The sequence below is a fragment of the Carlito syrichta genome, unplaced genomic scaffold (assembly GCF_000164805.1).
Source record: "Carlito syrichta isolate Samal-C Ts95f unplaced genomic scaffold, Tarsius_syrichta-2.0.1 Scaffold308767, whole genome shotgun sequence".
Lineage (NCBI taxonomy): Eukaryota > Metazoa > Chordata > Mammalia > Primates > Tarsiidae > Carlito > Carlito syrichta.
The window spans coordinates 505567-525800 of NW_007252863.1; the positions used below are offsets into that span (position 1 = coordinate 505567).

General features: G+C 32.8%; 1 protein-coding gene across 4 annotated transcripts in view; it reads right to left on the reverse strand.

The window, feature by feature from the left end:
* SYT14 (synaptotagmin 14) overlaps nt 1–20234 on the reverse strand; it is a 248816-nt gene that overhangs the window by 159502 nt on the left and 69080 nt on the right. For all 4 annotated transcript variants that reach the window (XM_008065675.1, XM_008065674.1, XM_008065673.2 and 1 more), the window contains 2 exons: nt 8574–8738; nt 864–1079 (listed from right to left, as the gene is read on the reverse strand). In XM_008065675.1, coding sequence (XP_008063866.1) covers nt 864–1079; nt 8574–8685 — 328 coding nt within the window. In that variant the 5' untranslated portion in view covers nt 8686–8738. The remainder of the gene's footprint in view (nt 1–863; nt 1080–8573; nt 8739–20234) is intronic.

Here is a 20234-nt window from a genome sequence, read left to right on the forward strand (position 1 = left end):
CAAAATCAAGTATAGCTTGTGATATCTAGGACATATAGTTCTTTCCTTGATATCTGGGCATAAAGATAATAATTAGGATGAATAGTCATATATTCTATGAAGCAAGTGAGCCATTTATTTAGATATGGAAATAAGTATGCTTTAATTAATGGCAAAAAACTATTTTATTTATATCACAGAAAAATTTAAAAACATTTAAGTGGACATGTATCTTCTACATAGGTTGAATTCCAAAGACAATTTCAGTACATAAGGCAAAATCAATTAGAGACAAAATAATCCATGAAATTATTGAAATCCTTGAAAATCCCTTTAATTGCCTTAAAAGCAGAGTATAATAAAGTACCAGCTTTCAGTGAATCCACCTCAGACAGTTTTCCCTCCCACATGGAACAGATTACCATTTCTTCTGCTCTGTGCCATGTGAAGCATTTGGCTGGTGCTTAGGGGCCATATTGAATGAAAAAGCATACATTTACACACTGGAATCATATTCAACACTATGAGATACTTAGACACTACCAGTTCTCATAACAGGTATATAGGAACTGATTCCATCTGAGAGAACAGCAGATTCACATCCTCTATCTCATGCTTGCTAGGCATATGTTCAGTGTGAAATGAGAGTTACAATTATCACTTTACTTAAATTATTGGTGTTTTGCTTTGGGGTGTTTTGGTATTGGTTTTGATTTCTGGCTTGAACCCAAAGATTTGAATTTCAGTAAGCTACATCCCAGAAACATGACTCTACTGTATATGCTCTCTTGTTTATTCTGCAACCACAGATTCCTAGAATTTTAGGTACAAATAATCTAATACTATAATGTTTCATGTAAAAAATATAAAATAACCTATCTTACCTTCATCTATTGATGCTTCACTACTGTATCCATCATACTCTGCAGACAGAGGACTGTATTTTTGTCTTGTTTCCCAAGCATAGTTCTTTTGTCTAGAATCTGCCAATGGTAGCCTGGAATTGTATGTTCTGGATAAGGCCTCGTGATATTTACCCAGGGCTTCATCTTCACTTTCAGAGGATGACCCATGCTCATCTTTGTCCATATACGAATTATCTATTTGGAATGACAAGGAGAACAAATAATACTTTTTAAAAATCTCCCCCCTCTCAGTTGGTCCTGCTGGACCCATCCAAATGATAATTTTAATGCAATATAGTATGGAAAATATGCTAAAGTTATACATACACACACACACATATATATACATACATATACAAGTATATGCACACATATATATACAGATATATACACACAACCTGAATTTTCAGATTTAGTGAAATATAATTTTTTCATGTAAGAAGCCCAAGCTTTAGATTTTGTATGTCTTAACTTAAAAAATCAGTTTATGTATTTTTTTTTAACTTTAAAATTTTTTAATTTTAAAATTGTGGGGTACAATTTGGTGTTAGGTATACAAATATTCACTGTGCAGGTACCCTTGTTGATGAGGTGTGCCTCCCCTTCCCCAAGCAGATTTTGACTACTGTCAATAACACCTCCCTGCCCACCCCCAGTTTATGTATTCTAATTACATAAATAATGTTGCTAGTCAGAGACTATGTTAAATATAAAGAAAATTATAGTACTTGCCATTTTAAACAATTTATTAAAAAGATAAGTAACACCAATGAAGTAATATGTATTGACAATACACATGGGCTTGATTCAAATAATGTGTGCTTTAAGACACATATTTGATTATCATTTTGGCCAAAATTTTCAAAACCAACAATGCTCAGCGCTAGCAGCGAAACACAGAAATGGATAGGCATGTACCATTGGCAGAATTATAATTGGTACAACTTTCCTAGAGAGCAATTTGGTAAAACCTATCAAACCTTTAAACCTACATAATCTTTCACCAATTTCTAGGAACTTACCAATTCCACTTCTAAGAATTCAGTGTAAAAAAATAATTAACAGATGAGCAAAGATATATTTTTGCAACAATTCACTGCACTGTATTTAACAACAAAAGAAAATCAAAATAAGATATAACCTAAATGTCTATCAGTGGACCTTGGTTAAGTAAATTATGATATATTTATTCAATGATATATTAATACTATGCAGTCATTTAAAATGAGAAGGTGAACTTACAAGTGCTCACAGGGAAAGAGAAACTAAAATATCATGTTAAAACAAAAGAGGAGGTTATAAGTAAAAGGTATATATTATCATTTAAAATATATATACACACACATCTGCATGCAGTATGTACATACACGTATAATGCAGTACATGTATGCACATACAGAAATGTCTGGAAGAATATACACCAAACACTTATTTCCTGTGAAAGGTGAAATTACTAGAAAGATTTTACTTAAATATATCTAAAATACAAATTTTTAGGAGGTAAAAATTTTATATTATTTTTAAAAGCACTGGTTATTACTATTCTTAAAAGGTAAAAGCATTTTGAAACTGCACCATGTTGGCATTTATGTAAACCAAGATGCAACTTTCTTAGACTTAGAAAACAACACTAAAAAGGTGAAGAGACCACAGTAGTTAGAATTCGTTAGTTAAATTTGGCTATTTTTTTTCTCTATATTCAGCTGAGATCATCTGTAGTAAAGGAATCAAGGTTGAAATGTGGGTAGGAGGCATAGAATAAGTAATTTTAAAATATAGGACAGAAATCAAATGCTCAGAGGTAGATGTAAGGAGCTTAGATGTTACCTAGCCTAAGTCCCATTTTTAAATTCAGTAAAATACAGTCATAAAAGGGTAACATATGTCCAATGTCACATCCTCCACTCACCAATATGTAGCCAATAGTCACATATGGCTATTTAAGTTTAAACTAATTTAAATTAAATTTAAAATCCAGCTCCCCATGCTACTAATCACATTTCAAATTCTCAATAGCCACATGTAGCTAGTGATTGCAGTATGAAACAAGGCAAATTTGAATGTAAGACTTCGTTGTGGCAAAAAGTTGTATTGGACAGCATTAAGCTGATGGCAAAGCTGATCTAGAACCCAGGACTCTAACTCCCAATGCACAGCTTGATAGGACTTTGTGGGACAACATGATGGAGATCAGGTAGTTGGAGTGCTCTAAGTTCCTTGAGGAGGGTAATATTCTACAGTCAAACTTGACCTATTAAAAAATGATACCTAACGCAGTCTTTCATTCAGAAATAGAGACAAAAATTCTCCTTTTTCTTTCTATACGTTACATCCCCAATATGAGAATCTAAAACACAGGTACTAATAATATTACAGATCATTCAAATTAAAGGTTAATCTATGGATCTGACAACTTTTGAAACGACTTTTGGAACAGTGCATATGTAAGTTTAGCACTGACCATATTCAGGAGTACTTGAGAGATACCTAGTTTCTTTAGGTACCAGCATGCTTCTTAATGAAAATAAAGTTTAAAAAATTAAAAACCCCATTCTGCTACTTGCAATGTATTTATTACTAGTTTCCATTATATTATTACTTTCTGAACAAAATAATACATAAGCTACTTTTCTGTATTTTACTTCTTTATTTTTTCTACTTCAAGTAATAAGGCTACCAGAACTAAATCAAGACTACCTAAAATCACTGAACCCGACATTTAAAAAACTGCTAGAAAAATAGACGTCAAAATGGATACACTTTCAAAAACTAGCATTCCTTTTCAATGAGCTCCTCCACCCTGAATTAGCTCCTCCTATATCATTTCATAACTGTCCATATAATTGATAAACAGCAGATTCCTATTATGTATGCAGTCACAGCACAACAGAAAAAAAGTCTTCCTCATTTCTACTGCTACTCAGATTTTTGTTATTTTATGAGAATCTGAATCTATAGAAAGATTCCAGATGTGTATTTTATAAATAAGTCAATGTACTTTTGGTTTTGATCAAATCAGCAAAGTAGAAATCACAAACAGATTACCAGAAGTAATTACTAACAGTAAGAACTGCTAGTAATGTTTTGAAAATTATTGTAAATACTGTTAAAAACTATAAATATTTAGTTAGAATCTTAATGATATTTAGGAAACTCATAAATAATAATAGATAGTGTATACTCATTGAAAACAGCAGTCAGGCCGGGCTCAGTGGCTCAGCCTGTAATCCCAGCACTTTGGGAGGCTAAGGCGAATGGACTGCCTGAGTCCGCAGGTTCATGACCCGCCCGGGCAACTTGGTGAGACCTCATCTCTACAATAAATCCAAAACTAGCCGGGTGTGGTTGTGCGCACCGGTAGTTCCAGCTACTTGGAAGGCTGAGGTGGGAGGATCGTCAGAGCCCAGCAGGTTGAGGCTGCGGTGGCCGGGAGCATGCCACTGCACAGTCTGGGCGACAGAGTGAGACTCCAACTCAAAAACAAAACAAAACAAAAAACCAACAGCCACACAAATATTTTAATGTATGGCAAAATGAATTAAAAAATATATCCTGAAGTATATTGTGCAATAAAATAAAACCTATTACTTTTTTTCATTTAATCTATTGCTCTTAAGGAAAAAACACAAAACATTTGATATATGGGGGGGACCCAAAAGACCCCAGAATTATGGTGTTTTGGGAGCCTGTACCATGTAGTACAGGCTTCTCTGCTAGGTAAGTGTTCTAGGAAACTATTGGCATCAGTGTCCCAGCTCGTGTTGTTGTGAGAGGCTCTGTTCAGCTTCAGTGAATTTCTTTTTTGAGATTCTTTCAGTGTGTTTGTTTATTCCATAATGGGTGATTTACGAGAGTGCCTACTTACACTACGCTGAGTGCTCAGCAGTTTTTGACCCCAAACAACATGACCTCCATGCTCTACCCTCCCTATTCACCCAATCTCGCTCAGAGTTGCTTATTTTAGTGTCCCCAGATGAAAAAAGTCCTCAAAGGGGAATGTTTTGCTGCTGTGGAAGAGGTGAAACAAAAAAATGGCAGATTTTGAACTCAAAATCAATGAGTTCAAAAACAGTTTTGAGCAGTGAAAAAAGTGTCTCAATAGGTGTATTGTGTCAAATGGAGAGTACCTTGAAGGTGACTGAAATTTAAACATGCAAGAATAAATACTTTTTTAAATAAATAAATTCTGTTTTTTTTGGGATTCCCCCCTTATAAATCTCCCAAGATAGATTTAAAGAACAATACTGTATAAGGGGCTTCGGAGTTAGTTATAAAAATAAAATTTTCAAGCCCAACGATATAGCACACCAAATAAATTCCAACTTGCTAAAATAAATGAACAAATAATGTAGGGACCAGGAGCAATACTTAGTGGTATAAATAACATGAATAATCTTGAAATAATTTTAGAAAAAATACTGATTGACTTTAAAAATGTCTCCCAATAAGAGGATTTAAGAAAGTCTTAAATTAGATATAGAGACATGTATAGGAAAGTTGAGAAATTTGGATGATGTCTTACAAATTTTTTTAAAAATCAAGAAAAAAATTTAATCATTCAAACCAACATTAGGAGACCTCACCTTTTTTGGTATTATCTTAGAATACTTTTTACCTTTACTCTTCACTATTTCTTTCTTCGAAGAAAGGGCTTCATTTTTCTTTGTTTTTATGTCTCCTTTCACTTTGTAGTATTTTGTTGGATGTATTTGTTCTTTGATTTTTCCATGTAACTTATCTTTAAAATTAGTGGATGGTGCTGGATGCATGACTTCTTTCACAATGGATTTCTGTGTCATATATTTATTGCTTGTCAAAATATTTTTTGGAGAACATTGACTTCCTAAACACTCATTCCCTTTGGATCCTTTACTTTTAATATGTTTTTCAGCTTTCTTTAAATGATCAGAATGCCCTAAATCAGTTAGCTGTTTATATTTATTGAAATGCCCCATTTTCTCTTGAGCTCTTCCCAAAAACACACGTTGAGATTTAGAATATTCTTCTACTTTATGATTATCTGTACCAATGTATTTCTTTTGCTCACATAATGTGTTTATTCCATGGGTATTCTGATTTCCTTTCATTTCTTGATATCTTACCTCCTTTAAATCATTCTTACCATTACTGGAGATTTCTAATCCAGCTTTTTTATATCTGTCAATACTTTCAAGTTCTTGACAAGCAGATCTAGCCTTTGTATTCTGTTTGATAACTGATATCCCACCATTACTCATGTGACCATTCAAAGAAGAATCACCAGTATTACTGGTTTCCTGATATTCTGATACAGTCTGTTGCCTATCATTAATATGTTTAAAAACTCTTTCTTCTTCATGTATTCCTTGATCTTGCGTCTGTGAAACTGAAGTATTATAAAAATGTATTTGGTTTGCTTTGTGCTCTGGATTGGATTGTATTTTCTGACAATTAGTGTTTTGGGAGACTTCTGTTAACCCGGCATTTTTCTGGTTAGAAGTTAGTAGTACAGTTTCTTCTGCTGCAGAGCTTTCCTCTTCTGGGCGAAAGCCATTTATCATACTTGTTACTTGCTCAGCAACTGAGTCAGTTAAAGCATAGCTGACCTCCCCAACAGCAGTGGTCAAATCTTCTACAGCACTACTGATTGTGTCCACTAGAGAGGACACAGAAGGCAGATTCTGCTGAAAATTTTTGAAAAATGCCATTTCCTAATGCCTTGTTCCTAAAAGTGCAATAATAAAATTTTCTCTTCTCAAAATATCAATCACTTTGGAACTTGAATTTAACATTTACTTAAATGTTGCTACTCATCCAGCTCAATATTAGCATTTCACATCGTAGATTTTAATTTTTCTGTAAATACATTTTGCATTGGAAGAAATATGTTGAAGTAAAGACTCTTCCAGAAGAAAAAAAAATCAAACCACTTCGTTTAAATGTATTAACATATTTTCCCACTCCACAGCTATCATTAACAGCAGCAAGAAAATATTTTCCCCTCAAATACTATTGGTTTTTTTATTCTATACCTGAAAGAAGAAGTATAAAAAGGATTTTTATTATGTACTTTTAGTTTGCTTATTAATAGTCTATGTAAGGGAACTATCCTATCTTAATAACAAACTACCAATATAATTTCATATTCAGAAAAATTTTCAGGGGAAAATACCTAAACAATTTTGCACAGAGGTAAGACTAGGGGAAAGCAGGTGTGGACATCTGCTTAGTGGCTACTATATGCAAGGCATTGTGGTTCTTACATTTCATCTTACTTGATATCACAGTAATTCTAGAAGGTAAATATTATTATTCCTATTCAATACGTAAAAGAAAAGTAAGGCTCAAAAAAATTAAGAAGGGATCTGAGACCTTTTCATGGGATCTTCAAGGTAAAAACTAGTTTTACAGAAATAGTAAGGGGGTATTGAACTTTTCATTTTCACTTTCTCACAAGTGAACACTGGGATAATCCAGAGACTACATGACAGGCTGAATGTAAAAGCAGATATGAGAATCCAGCTGTTTCCCATTACACCAGTCATTTAAAAGATTTGCTAAAGTGTAAAACAAAATCACTCCTCACACCATTTTTTTTTTTCAAAAATTGTTTTGGTTTGTTTTGGGAAATACATGGTTTTTTAAATTTAAAAATGTTATTTATATTAACATACAATGGCCTTTTTAAAAAAAATAATTAATCTATAAAAATATTTGAAATTTTGCTCAATTTAACTTTTATTAGGGTACATATCAGTATATGTAACCCACATAAATAAAAGCCCTTTCGGGTCCTAAATAATTTTTAAGAGTGTAAAGGGGTCATTAAATCAAAGGAAAACCAGAAATGCTGAACCATAGAATTACTAAAGACCGCTGAAAGAAATATCTTCAATCAGTTCATTCTACACAAATGATCAAAAAGTAGGATTGGAATGAATATGAGAAACACTGAACTTAACCAAATTAAAATCATTTAAGGGACTACTTATAGTTTCCTAACAAAAAAGTCACAGAATATAATTCAGTAACTAATAGACTATTACAAGTAGTGAGGCCACCACCTTTCAAATTATCAGATAAAGAAAAAAACATCCCTAATCTGTATACATAAATAAGAAAAGCAAGATTTCTCAGCTATTGTTCCTCAAATTCTTCTAAATTAAAACTTTGCTTTTATAATTTTCAATTCATTCCTGCTATCAATTATATAAGCCAGTCTTTGGAAACAGACAATAAAGAACTCTTATAATAATTTTTTTAAAACTCCAAAGAAAACACTTCCCTAAAAGAAAGAAAACAGTATCTCAGTCCTCGTGTCTCCTAGTATCTAATGATACTAAGTAATAGATGGTCCCAAGGGAAAAAGTGGAACACTATTTTTTATAATCAGAATTTATAAATTAAATTACTAGATAAAAGCACCTCCTCCTAATAATAAAATCACTCATTAGCTGAGTATCAAACAGCAGGTAAAGAAAAAGGGTGAATACTTTCAAAAGCATTCTAGGGATATGGGGGGAAAAGCTATCTAGAGAGCTATTTGGACAACAGGTTTTAGCTATATAAAGCATCAAGATACTTCCTATTTCCCAAAATATATCTGCTCATATTGTAGGCTCAAAAGTATACCTAACATATGAAATTAATAAATAAAAGAATAGTACAGATAAGAAGAACAAACAAGAAAAACAGTGATATGATACTTACAAATTTTATCTTGTGAATTCTTCCTTGTACTGTATTCTGAACCAAGATCTGGAAACCCGCCAACATTTTCAAAACAGAACTTCTTATTAATATAGAGAAAAAGGAGCAGCATCAAGATAATAAACACCCCAACAGCTGACAAAAATCCAACTGCCTCTGGAGATACTAGAGAAAAAAAAGTCACAGCTGTAAGCATTTATTTTTCTTTAAACTACAAATAAGAAGGAAACCCCATACATAAGTTAGAACACTGTCTTATTAGAATTATATTTTTAAATTGTTGTCGTTTAAAATAGTTTATTTAAAAAACTGTGAAGTTTAATGACAGTTATTCAATTTATTCAACAGCATTCATTCAAATTTTCTAAAAGTTTCCCTATAAATTATGTTGGAAAAAATCTTAAAAAGACAGAAAGGAGTCTACAAAATAGGCAGTTATCATATGTTTAATCTATTGAAAAGTATTACAAAAATTTTAACACAAGAATTAGAAAAGATTATTTCCCATGAATGGGTATATTACTTAATCAAATTTATGAGAATATGTATTATTTTTATCTCTAAAAGTTTCAATGGCCCTTTCTTAGTAAATAAAGTCTGGACTCCCTAATATGGCATTTAAGTTCCAGCCTCTCTTTTCAATATTATATTTCATTCAAATGGTTCTACTCTTTGCCTCAGTATGAACAATATTCAATACTACATTTCTTGTTTTTGTTCATTCTTTCCCTTGCCTGGAATGACCATCTCTTCTATGTACTATATCCCATTCCCTCACTCAACCAACAAATATTTTTGGAGCACCAACCAGACACCAGGCATTGTTATATAAACAGTTCTTGTTTTCCTTGAATAATCTGGTAAAGATGGTTATAACACAGTGTAATAAAGGGAACACAGTGTAATAAAGGCTATGACTGAGGAAGAACAGGGTCTATAAGAACCACAGGAATACTTAATCCAGTGATGAAGCATCAAGTAAGCTTTTCTAAAAGTTATTAGCCTCTAAGATTATATTTTAAGGATCAGTAAGAATTATTCCAGGCATAAGAAACATCTGCAAAGGCCCAGAGACAGGAGATCACTGGAGATTCCAGAAACGGGATGAAATCTTGTTATGATAAGTTACCAGAATCTTAAGAGAAGTTGGTCTCAAATGAAATCACCCAGAGAGGTCTTAAAGAGAAAAGACAAAATCTTCTCCAAGTTCTCCAAACCTTGGCAATTTTCCTTGCTTACAATTTTTGCATTATTTGTCACTACACCATTCATTTGGAGTTAAATACAAACTAAATTATTGTATACCCAGTGCCTTATATATATAAAATATTCAAGTGTTAGTTGAGAATGACTCCTAAGTGTCAAATGTCCCCTACAACCTACTCTTTCTTCCTCTATTACTCAAGCAGCAACTAAAATGTTATCTCCTCCAAGATTCTTTACTTAATCAGAAGAGCCATGGCGACTAGTATCCAACTCATTTTTTAAAAGTGAAGTCACCAACAGGTCAATGGTAAGTGCTTTGATCGTCTAGCTTTTTATTATTTATGAAAGTTAGGCATACCAGGTATAGAACTGAAGAGGACACTATAGTCTATTCAAAGTTGGGTCAATAGTTTTGTAGTAGAAGATGAGGTAGACAGTAATAAGATAAGGTGGGACAATGAGAGTGAGCAGTGGAGAGGACAGGAATGGTAGGAGTGCTCACTTAATATCAGGCCGGTACTGAGGGACAGACCCTGCTATCAGAATCAAGACATTATCCCCAGCCATCAGCCCTATTTGTCTTGTCCTCAGGCTGGAGCATACAAAGGCTGGAGCATACAAAGGGAAGAAAATACAAAGAAGCCACAATAGATGACATAAAAACAGTGGTGTGCATCAAGCATTAAGGATGAAGTAAATAATAATTATCATCAGCATTTCAAAAGCAAGGAAGGTCAGAAGTAGGACAGAATCTGGTATGAAGAGGCAAAAGAGAGTAGTACCTCAATATTACACTGGAAACAGCAAATACGTATAGGAGTTCTCCCTTTAGCCCAGGCTCAGATCACTCAGAAATTTAAAGCCTTAAGTGGCTACACAGGATTAGATCTTATGCAGCCTGAAAATCTTCCATCTCTTGGAGAACTAAGTAAGAGAGAAAATGTGGCTCATGTCAGTTAAGAAAGCTAGTTATTGCTAATAAAAGTAGCAACAAACACATAAAGCTTATACTATGTGCCACTCACTGCTTTAAGTACTTTATGTATATTCACTCATTTCATCTGCACAATGATCCTGTTATCATATCCATTATAAATTGAGACAAAAAGATATTAACTATGAGCCTAACTAGTGAGTGAAAGAATCAGGATTCAAACCCTATCTGACTTCAGTGTTTGTGTTGTAACTACTACTCATACTACTACTTCTGTTTTTCTTGTCTCCTATTCTTGCTTCTTCCAATCCCTGGCCTCAATCCTTAATTTGTGTTTCTCTTTTGCCTTCCTCCTGACCATTATTTTGAAATTTAACCTAGTAGGAAAGATTAACTATAAGCAAGTAAGTATAATATATAGTAAATACTTATTATGTATATAGTATGTATCTTATGTATAATAAGTATTATAATAGAGGAATGAATATAAATTATTACTGGAACATAAAGAAGAAGCACTACCTGATAAAGTCATAAAATGTTTTAGAAAGGGGATGGCATTTAAGTAGGGTATAAAAGATTAATAGAAACTATAAACAGTAAAAGGATAAATGAAACAGTACGGTCAAAGACAGAAATAATCTACATGGTATTCTATAAGCACTAATGGGCAACAGTCATGGTTGCCTTGTTTATTTAGTGGTGTATCCTTAAAGCACTTAGCACAGTACCACATAGCTGATATATAAACACCTGTGAATAAATAAGTAAATTAATGAATATGTGTGTGTTCAGGGACAATTACAAATATACCAGAGGAGCTGTGACTGGAGATGAAAGTAAGATCTAAATTGTCAAATAAATTTGAATATCATCCAAAAGATTTTGTATTTGGGGAGCAACACAATTATAGGTTTTGTAAAAAATAAATAAATAAATAAATAAAAAATTAGTAAACATAATCAGAAGGCTGAAATAGGAAGTGAATACTGGCAAAATATGATGTTATTAAACTAAGTAGTAGCAGAAGTAGCAGAGAAAAGAAGTGAACTATAGTCTTTGTTCAAAGAAAAATTAATAATAACCCAATTCATTGGATGTAGAGAATGAGGAAGAAGAAAAGTTGAGCATAATTCTAAAGTTTCTAGTTTGAGTGATTGGATAAATAGTAATGCATTAACCAAAATGAAAAATATTAGAAGAAAGTCACTTGGTTTAAAGCATGTGGGAAAAGAAGTAAATGGAAGGAGAGAGAATATATATGCTGCATGAGAAATGTCAACAAGATATTTCAGAGAGTGAAATACAAGTATGATATTCTAGTGAAGATTAGTTATGAAAGATTTAAATTCTCCCCTCCCCTTTTTTGCTCCTCTCACTCCATATAAAAGGCTTCACTCACTAAATAAAACCAAACTGACAAATGTAGGTGCTAGGCTTTATTAATGGTAAATCTCTAACATTATAAATTTTTAGATAAATATATACTATGACTTTGAAAAATTTTTTAAAAAAAGTTTTCCCCTCTAGAAAAAAGTGAAATATGCCTGCTGTGAATATACTACTCACAGTGGATGCCCATTTTCCACATTCATTGAAAATATTTTATGTATTTATTTACAATTTTAAAACAGTAATATGGTGTTGGATAAGAAATAAAATAACATTTTTCTAATAAAAATTTAAAAATCTTCAGACATAACTTTATCCTTAATGCAGGATTAAAGTATTATTTCAAATATATTGAAATGATACCAGATGCTGTCAGTAACAATTCTGAATATAAAAACATTTGGTAAATCTCACCTGTACATAGAGGTTACGCTGAAATTAAACTAAAGATATACACCAGGTATGGTGGCTCATGCCTGTAATACCAACATTTTCAGAGGCGGAGGCCAGAAGATTGCTTGAGCCCAAAAGTTCGAGACCAGCATGGACAACATAGCAAGACCTCATCTCTACAAAAAATGAAAAACCTAGCTGGGCATGGTAGCATGCACATGTAGTCCCAGCTTCTCAGGAGTCTAAGGCAGAAGTATCACCTGAGCCCAGGAGGTCAAGGCTGCAGTCAGCTGTGATCATGCCATTGCACTCCAGCCTAGGTAACAGAGTAAGACACCAAACCACACGTAATTTAAATTATGCTAATTTAAGCCTGGCTAATAAAAAATATATTTGCATTCAGTATAAGATTCTCCCTAAAATCTTATTTATACTATAAATCTGCTTCTAAAGCCATTCTGCATGTGTATTTCTAAAAACATGGTTAATTTATCTATACATAAACCTGCCCTCTTCAAGTATTCTAGGTCATCCACTAAAGACAAGTAAATCTATTTTAAAATGCATATTACCTCTTAAGGAGGACCTTCAAAATCTCTATCTAAAAGCACACAGTCAATAATTAGTTTAGGTTAATATTACACATTTAAAGAATTAAATTTGCTGAATGAAGTCAATAACCCAAAATTCACTAATAATATACATCCAAATTTGCAAATTTTAACGTGGTAAACAAGAAAACCAAGACTAATCAATAACAATGTGAACAACAGCAAACACTTCAAGACTATCAGGGACTGTCTTAAGTGCTTTACAAGCATTATCTCCTTTAATCCTCACCACAACCCAATTTTATAGATATTTATATCAAGTCTCAGAAAGAATAAAATTTCAAGACCTTAATATTATTATTCAGTGATAGAATGTGGATTTGAACTCAGGCCCACTGACTCCTAAACATTGTTAACAGCTAATCTCTTAGCGCCCCACTCGCCAGACACTGATATAATTTCTTTCACTTTATTTTGTCTTTGCGTTCACTTTAAAGTGTAATGCTCAAAACAATTTTATAACAGGTAAGTACTATGATATTATCTTAGTCTTTGGATTAGTAAACTGAGGCCCAGAGAATAATTTAACTTGTCCATGGTCACAAAACTATGAAGTGGTAGATAGAACCTGGATTTGAACCTAGAAATTGACTCCAGAATCCATGGTCTTAAACATCAAGCAATATTGCTTCTTATATGCCAACCTGCATGTAAAAAATAAAGAAAAGCTATGTGACTAAAGTACATAGCTTACTACATATATTATGAACAACTATTTTATTATTTACCTTTTACATATGTTTAAAAAAAGCAAGCGATTTCAACTTTCTCAAAATGAATACATGAATTCTAAAACTGAAATAATGTTTCCTATGCAAGACACTGTCAAAAATATTTCAAAATTATTTGTAAAATGCTTAAAAAATCAAGATCAATGGTACATCCTTATGTTATAAGTCACATTTAAAAAGTTAATAAAATAAATAAAAAAGGGGGGGAGGGAGATGGGATTAACAGTAGCAAATATCTGTCTGGGAACGGGGAAACACCTCATATCAACAGGGTGCCTGAATGAAACGTAATTGTATACCTAACCCTTAACTGTACCCCACAACATCATAATAAAAAATTTAAAAATTAATTAATTAATTAATTAAAACTAAAGGTATTCTATAGAACAATAAGTTTGATTTTCAATAGTAGCGTACTAAAGAATATAACTACACTCTCTGTAAGCTATATAATCCTCCATATAAATTATCTGAAAATAATTTACAGAGTTTAAAAGGGGGTACAGGGTATAATATCTCACCAGAAAATATAGAAAGCTTAGCTTGTCCAAGATTAATGATTATTTATGTTACATATCCTGAACTGGCGTTGATAGTTACTTTTTACTCTATTTTTAGAAATGAAAATATTTACAAAAAACAGACTTTAAAACACACCACTTTTGTCAAAAGTTATGCTTCAGTAACAGTGATAAAATTCATTTTAACTTTTATAGATGAGTTGGTCATTTTAAAATGACAAAATTATAGTCTTATAAAAGTAAAAGCAAGAGTAAATTGATTTTGACTTTGAAAGCATTACAGACTTTATTTATATTCCACATTATATTTTGTTACAAAAGACTATTTTCTACATAAAGTTTATCAGAAAAATACAAAGATATACACAAAAATTATTAAATATAAGGAAATATTTATTAAACCAACATATTTTCATTTATATTAGTACTACAATAATACTCTAGATAAAAGTTATTTGTATCAAAAGAAATTAATTATAGCTTCTAAAATAAATTTTATAAGACTATCCTATTAATTATATTTTGAATGCAAAATTAAACAAAAAGTACTTATGCTTCATCTAATTCTTAAAGAAAAAACGACAAGAGGCACCAACTTACTATTTGCATTACAAGGACTGTATTGCTGATTTGTCCTGCTGTGCATGAAACACTAATCCTCTAACTCCATGTCATGGATACTTTAATAATTCATTTAATAGATGTAATTCTATCTCTTGACCAAAATGTGAACTATCAAAGTCAACTTTCATTGAAGAAGAAGTACTTGTTTTCTATTTAATTACCTCTAAATATTTTCCCCATATTTTAACCAGAAAAATTCTACACCTTGTCTTGCTTTCGTTTGGACATAAAATACAGACCTATTAGTAATTCTAGGATACAATTTAGGAAACTAAAAGATTAATATGTTTAAGTTTCCTTTTATAACATTTCAATTACTTCACAAATAAAACCTCCCTCAAAAATTTTATATTATGCTATAAATGATGCAAAACTGGAAAGATTATACATAAATCAAAAAAAGAATACAGTGAAACATAGCTGTTAACTCTAGATTTTATTTGAAAAATCATTAAAAGACCATTTACTGATAAAAGTAATGTAATTCACTGCTGAGTAACTTAAAGGGAGGACAGAGAAGACACAGATGGCAGTGATGTGGAACACTGTATAATTACCTGACCAGGTTGATGAGAGATGCCACCCATCCTGTTTCACATTTTAAACCATCAACAGATTGAATCTGTATTTCCTCTAAGCACAATATAATAAATTAAAATGTATTTCAAATATCATAACAAAAAACCTAAACCCATCCTGAAAACATTAGAAAAAAGAAAACTCAAACATGTATTAAGTATGGAAAACCAAATACATTATATATTTAAACCATATACTTAATACTCAGACTTAATAATATTTAATGTGTTTATAACAATATACTTAAACCAAATATTTAATATGAAAGCTCTGTCAAATATTCTCTGGTAGAGACTTTTCTTCAAGGACAGTCTTGATTGAGGCTTCAGAATTACAATTCCAACAAAGTTTAGGTTAACAAAAACATATATTTCTGGCAAGTCTCCTAAGAGCAAAGCATGGTCACTCTTTGGAACAATAAATTAGGGTTAACTACCTCAAAATTTTCATTGCCTATTCAATGTGTATGAATTCCTTCAAAATTATCTAAATGATAAATGGCATGGGCAATAATTAAGGCCACTGCGTCCTCTCCTTCACTTTTTCAATGATTCTTTTCTCTTCCTTTTCAATAAGATCTTCACTGATGAGCTACTATAAGTAAGATTTTGAAAATCTGCACCAACTGCAGGATAATCTTTTAGTTAAAGCCAATCTGTGATGTCAACAACAGTTTTAGATATGCTTATTTTAACATTTAGTTCAAACCTATCAAGATTATGATGAATACAAAGCACTCTATTTCAAATATCTTAGAGAGACACCATCTTCCTCCTAAATTTTAATGTTAGGCCACCTAGCTCTCTTCTTGAAGTGAACAAAACATCCTTTTCTCACTCTAAAAAAAATTTCCTTGGATAAATGTTGAAGAGAAGTATCTTTTGCTGAAAACATTGAATGGTTCAAGGCATATGGATTTACTGTGTCTCAACACATACACATGCAATCCAAGGTTCATCTATCTTACCAGCACATCGTGTTTTCTTATCCACTAAATAAAAAGATCCAGCACACTTTAGTTAGCAACAAGAGCTCAACATCTTATGGTATTACCATTTGAATACAACAATTGGAATGTTAAGTTCTATTCACTTGCATTCCCAATGCATACAGAACGAAAAAACTGTGGAACTCCATTCGCAAAGTGATGTCCATCTTCCTTCTTTGTTGATACATCTGTATCAGATATAGTAAAAGCAAAAATATTTGAAATTTAAAGAAAAATTACTGTAAAATTTTTGAAAGATATAGTCCTCTTATTTCAGGTGCAGATAACAGTTACCGAACAACCATTGAACAAGCGCAGCAGTGCTGGAGCAGAAGTCAAGTGAGAGATGGTTTGAGTCTCAGTCCTTAGTAGCAAGTCAAAGTTGGGGCTAATTTCAATAAGTAAGGTTCTATAGAATAAAGAGTAGTGCTACAAGTTAAGGGTCATCTGCAAACAAATTAACCACACAGCTGAAGAAAAGAATCTGTTAATCAAAAAGAGAAAAGAAAGGCAATGCAATGATGAAATTGAGAAAAGTGAAATTTGGTGGTATACCATGACACATATTTCTTTCAGTAGTGACTACTTTGGTTGGAGATTTAGGGAGATAGTATGTAATTTAACTAACAAGAAAAGTTTTTTTTATTTTAAATTGATAAGATAATTTGCTGAAATATAAAAAACAAAATACAAAACAAACAAACAAAAACAACAACTCTCATGCTCTTAGTAGGTGTCTTCCTCCTATCTAAAAGTGACAGGTATTTTATATTAGTGGAAACATCTGAGAAGTATTAACTGTACAATAGTTTGTTCAATAAATTCTAAACAAGAAGCTGAATAAGACAAACGTGGGACCTGAACTCAGGGATTTAATAAGTACTATAGAGGCACCTAATCCAGACTTGGGAAATCAGGGAAGACTTCCTAGAGGAAGTGACTCCTACACTGAAATATGAAGACTCTAGAATCTGAAAACATGAAGAATCTAGAATCTCAAATAAAAAAGAAGGGGCAAAGCATAAACAAGGAAGAGTACAGTAAAAAGGACCAGAGGCAAAAGATAATGACATACTAAAGAAAAATAATAAAAGGTGTAAAATGGCAAAAGATAAAACTGGAGAGTAAACAAGGGTAAAATCTGAAAGACCTTGTAAAAACTGTTAGGGGGGTTGAACTTTATCCTGAAGGCAACAAGGACTCATTAAAGTATTTCAAGGTTACGAGTGATAAGATCACTCTGGCATAAAAATAAGAATGGGATTGGGGGAGGAATGGTAAAAGACAGTTTAGAAAGTAACTCCCTACCAGTCTGGGCAACATATCAAGATCTCATCTCTACAAAAAATAGCCATGTTTTTATATATTCTTATATTATAGAATGAATAAATCAAGTAAATTAAATCACCTCACATAAATAAATCAAGTAAATTAAATGTTATAGAATGAATAAATCAAGTAAATTAAATCACCTCACATACTTATCGTGTGTGTGTGTGTGTGTGTGTGTGTGTGTGTGTGTGTGTGTATGTGTGTGTGTGTGTGTGTGTGTGTGTGTTGAAAATGTCAGGCACCAGCATTTGTTTGTTTGGTTAAAAATTTTTTTTATTATGGAGATGTGGCATACAAGTGAGGATTAACTTCCTAAGTAGGCTGCATGTAGGTAAAGTTTGGGCTTCTAACAGGCCCTCGTTCCCTCGTGTAGTGGACCAGGTACCTTTTGTAATGCCACATACCCTCCACCCTCCTCCATCCCTCCTTCTGACTTTGGGAATATATTTAAATAGGTAGCAGTCCATGCATATGCTTTACCAAATGATTTTGTTCCTGCAAAGATCATATTCATATACAAGTAAATGAAATATAGACTATGGGCTAAATGTCAACTGCTAATTACTTTTATAAAAACAACAATAGTGGTTACATCAAAAAATATTAGTACAAACTATCAAAATATCAACTTTCAATTATTTAGAAAAAGATCTGACATGAAGAAACAATATGTCTCAGCGAAGCATATCAAGATAACATTAATTTCTTTCTTTGAAATAATACTTAGTGGCATAAACAAGAAAAATATACACAATGTCTATCTTACTTGAATAAACCTCATGATTTCCTCTAGTACGAAATTTCAGCTTAATCAGCAAACTTACAGATAGGATCTAGATTCTAAACAAAGACTTGAAAGCTCAGCAAGTCAGTAGGCTTCATGGTAGACAACACTGCCTAAGACATCTCTCAGGTTCGCACTGGTATTCATGCCTGTTTTGCTTTTATGCCTTCTGCAGCCTACGTTTATTACATTTACCTTTATTGGTGACGAGGTCTCTTGCCACAAAGGCCATATGAGTCACACTCTCTCTTAAGTAAATTTCCTTTTTCTGGCCCAGTGACTTACAGCTGGGGAACAGCAAAAGTTGTGTACAGTATGAGACTGAATGTTGAGATACGACAAGGTACCCCCCCCAAAACTTGGAATTTATTTATTAAAAATTGGGTATTTTTTAAATTTAAGATTCAGGGGTACACATGCATGTTCACTACATGGACACATTGTGTAGTGGTAGGGACTGGGTCTCAGATGGCCCATTCCCCAGATAATGAACATTGTGCCTCATAGAGAGTTTCTGAACTCTAATCCCCCTCACACCTTCCCCTTTACTGACATCTCCAGTTTCTATTATTTCCATCTCTGTGACCATTTTATTCTTGCATGTTTAAATTTTAGTTATCTTCAAAGTACCCTCCATTTGATGCAATATACTTATCAAGACGCTTTTTCCACGGCTCAAAAGAGTTTTGAACTGATCAATTTTGATGCCTTTTTAAGGATTTTTCCATTTTTTGTTTCACCTCTTCCATATCAGCAAAACATTTCCCTTTGAGAACTTTTTTCATTGGGGAAACAAAAAAAGTAACTCAGGGCAAAATCGAGTGAATAGGGAGAGTGGGGCACAGGGGTCATGTTGTTTTTTTCGAGACCCGCCTGGGCAGCGAGACCTCATCTCTACAATAAATCAAAAAATCAGCCGGGCGTGGTAGCACATGCCTGTAATTCCGGCTACTCGAAAGTCTGAGGCGGAAGGATCGCCGGAGCCCAGCAGGTTGAGGCTGCGGTGGCCGGGAACCGCCACTGCACTCCAGTCTGGGCGACAAAGTGAGACTCCAACTCAAAAAAAAAAAAAAAAAAGATATCAGTGGGTTCCTAGAACACTTACCTAGGGGGGAACCTGTACTACAAGGGGCCCACCCTCCAAAACATAATTTGGGGTTTTTTGGGGTTCCCCCTTATAGCTAGATGAAAGAATGTGTGACTATATCCAAAACTCACTGACTCTGAAGCAGCTTAAAGAGAACCACTTTACAAACCAGTGTTACTTAATACCTTTACCAATGACCTAAAGGAAATGAGGATATGCTCATTAATTTTTTAGAAGGTCCAAGGAATAATTGCTAATTCACTGAAAGAAAGATACACTAAGGACTTCAATATATTAAAGAAATAAGACATCAAAGCAAAGTTAAATATGGATAGTTTCAAGGTTACTACACACCAGGAGCCAAGCACTAATACGTGTTCATGAAAATGTTGGGTCAGTAAAATAAGTCAGGAAAAAAATTAAAAATGATATAATACGAGTCAAATAGAAATCAGTAGTGTAATGTTTCTAACTGGTGA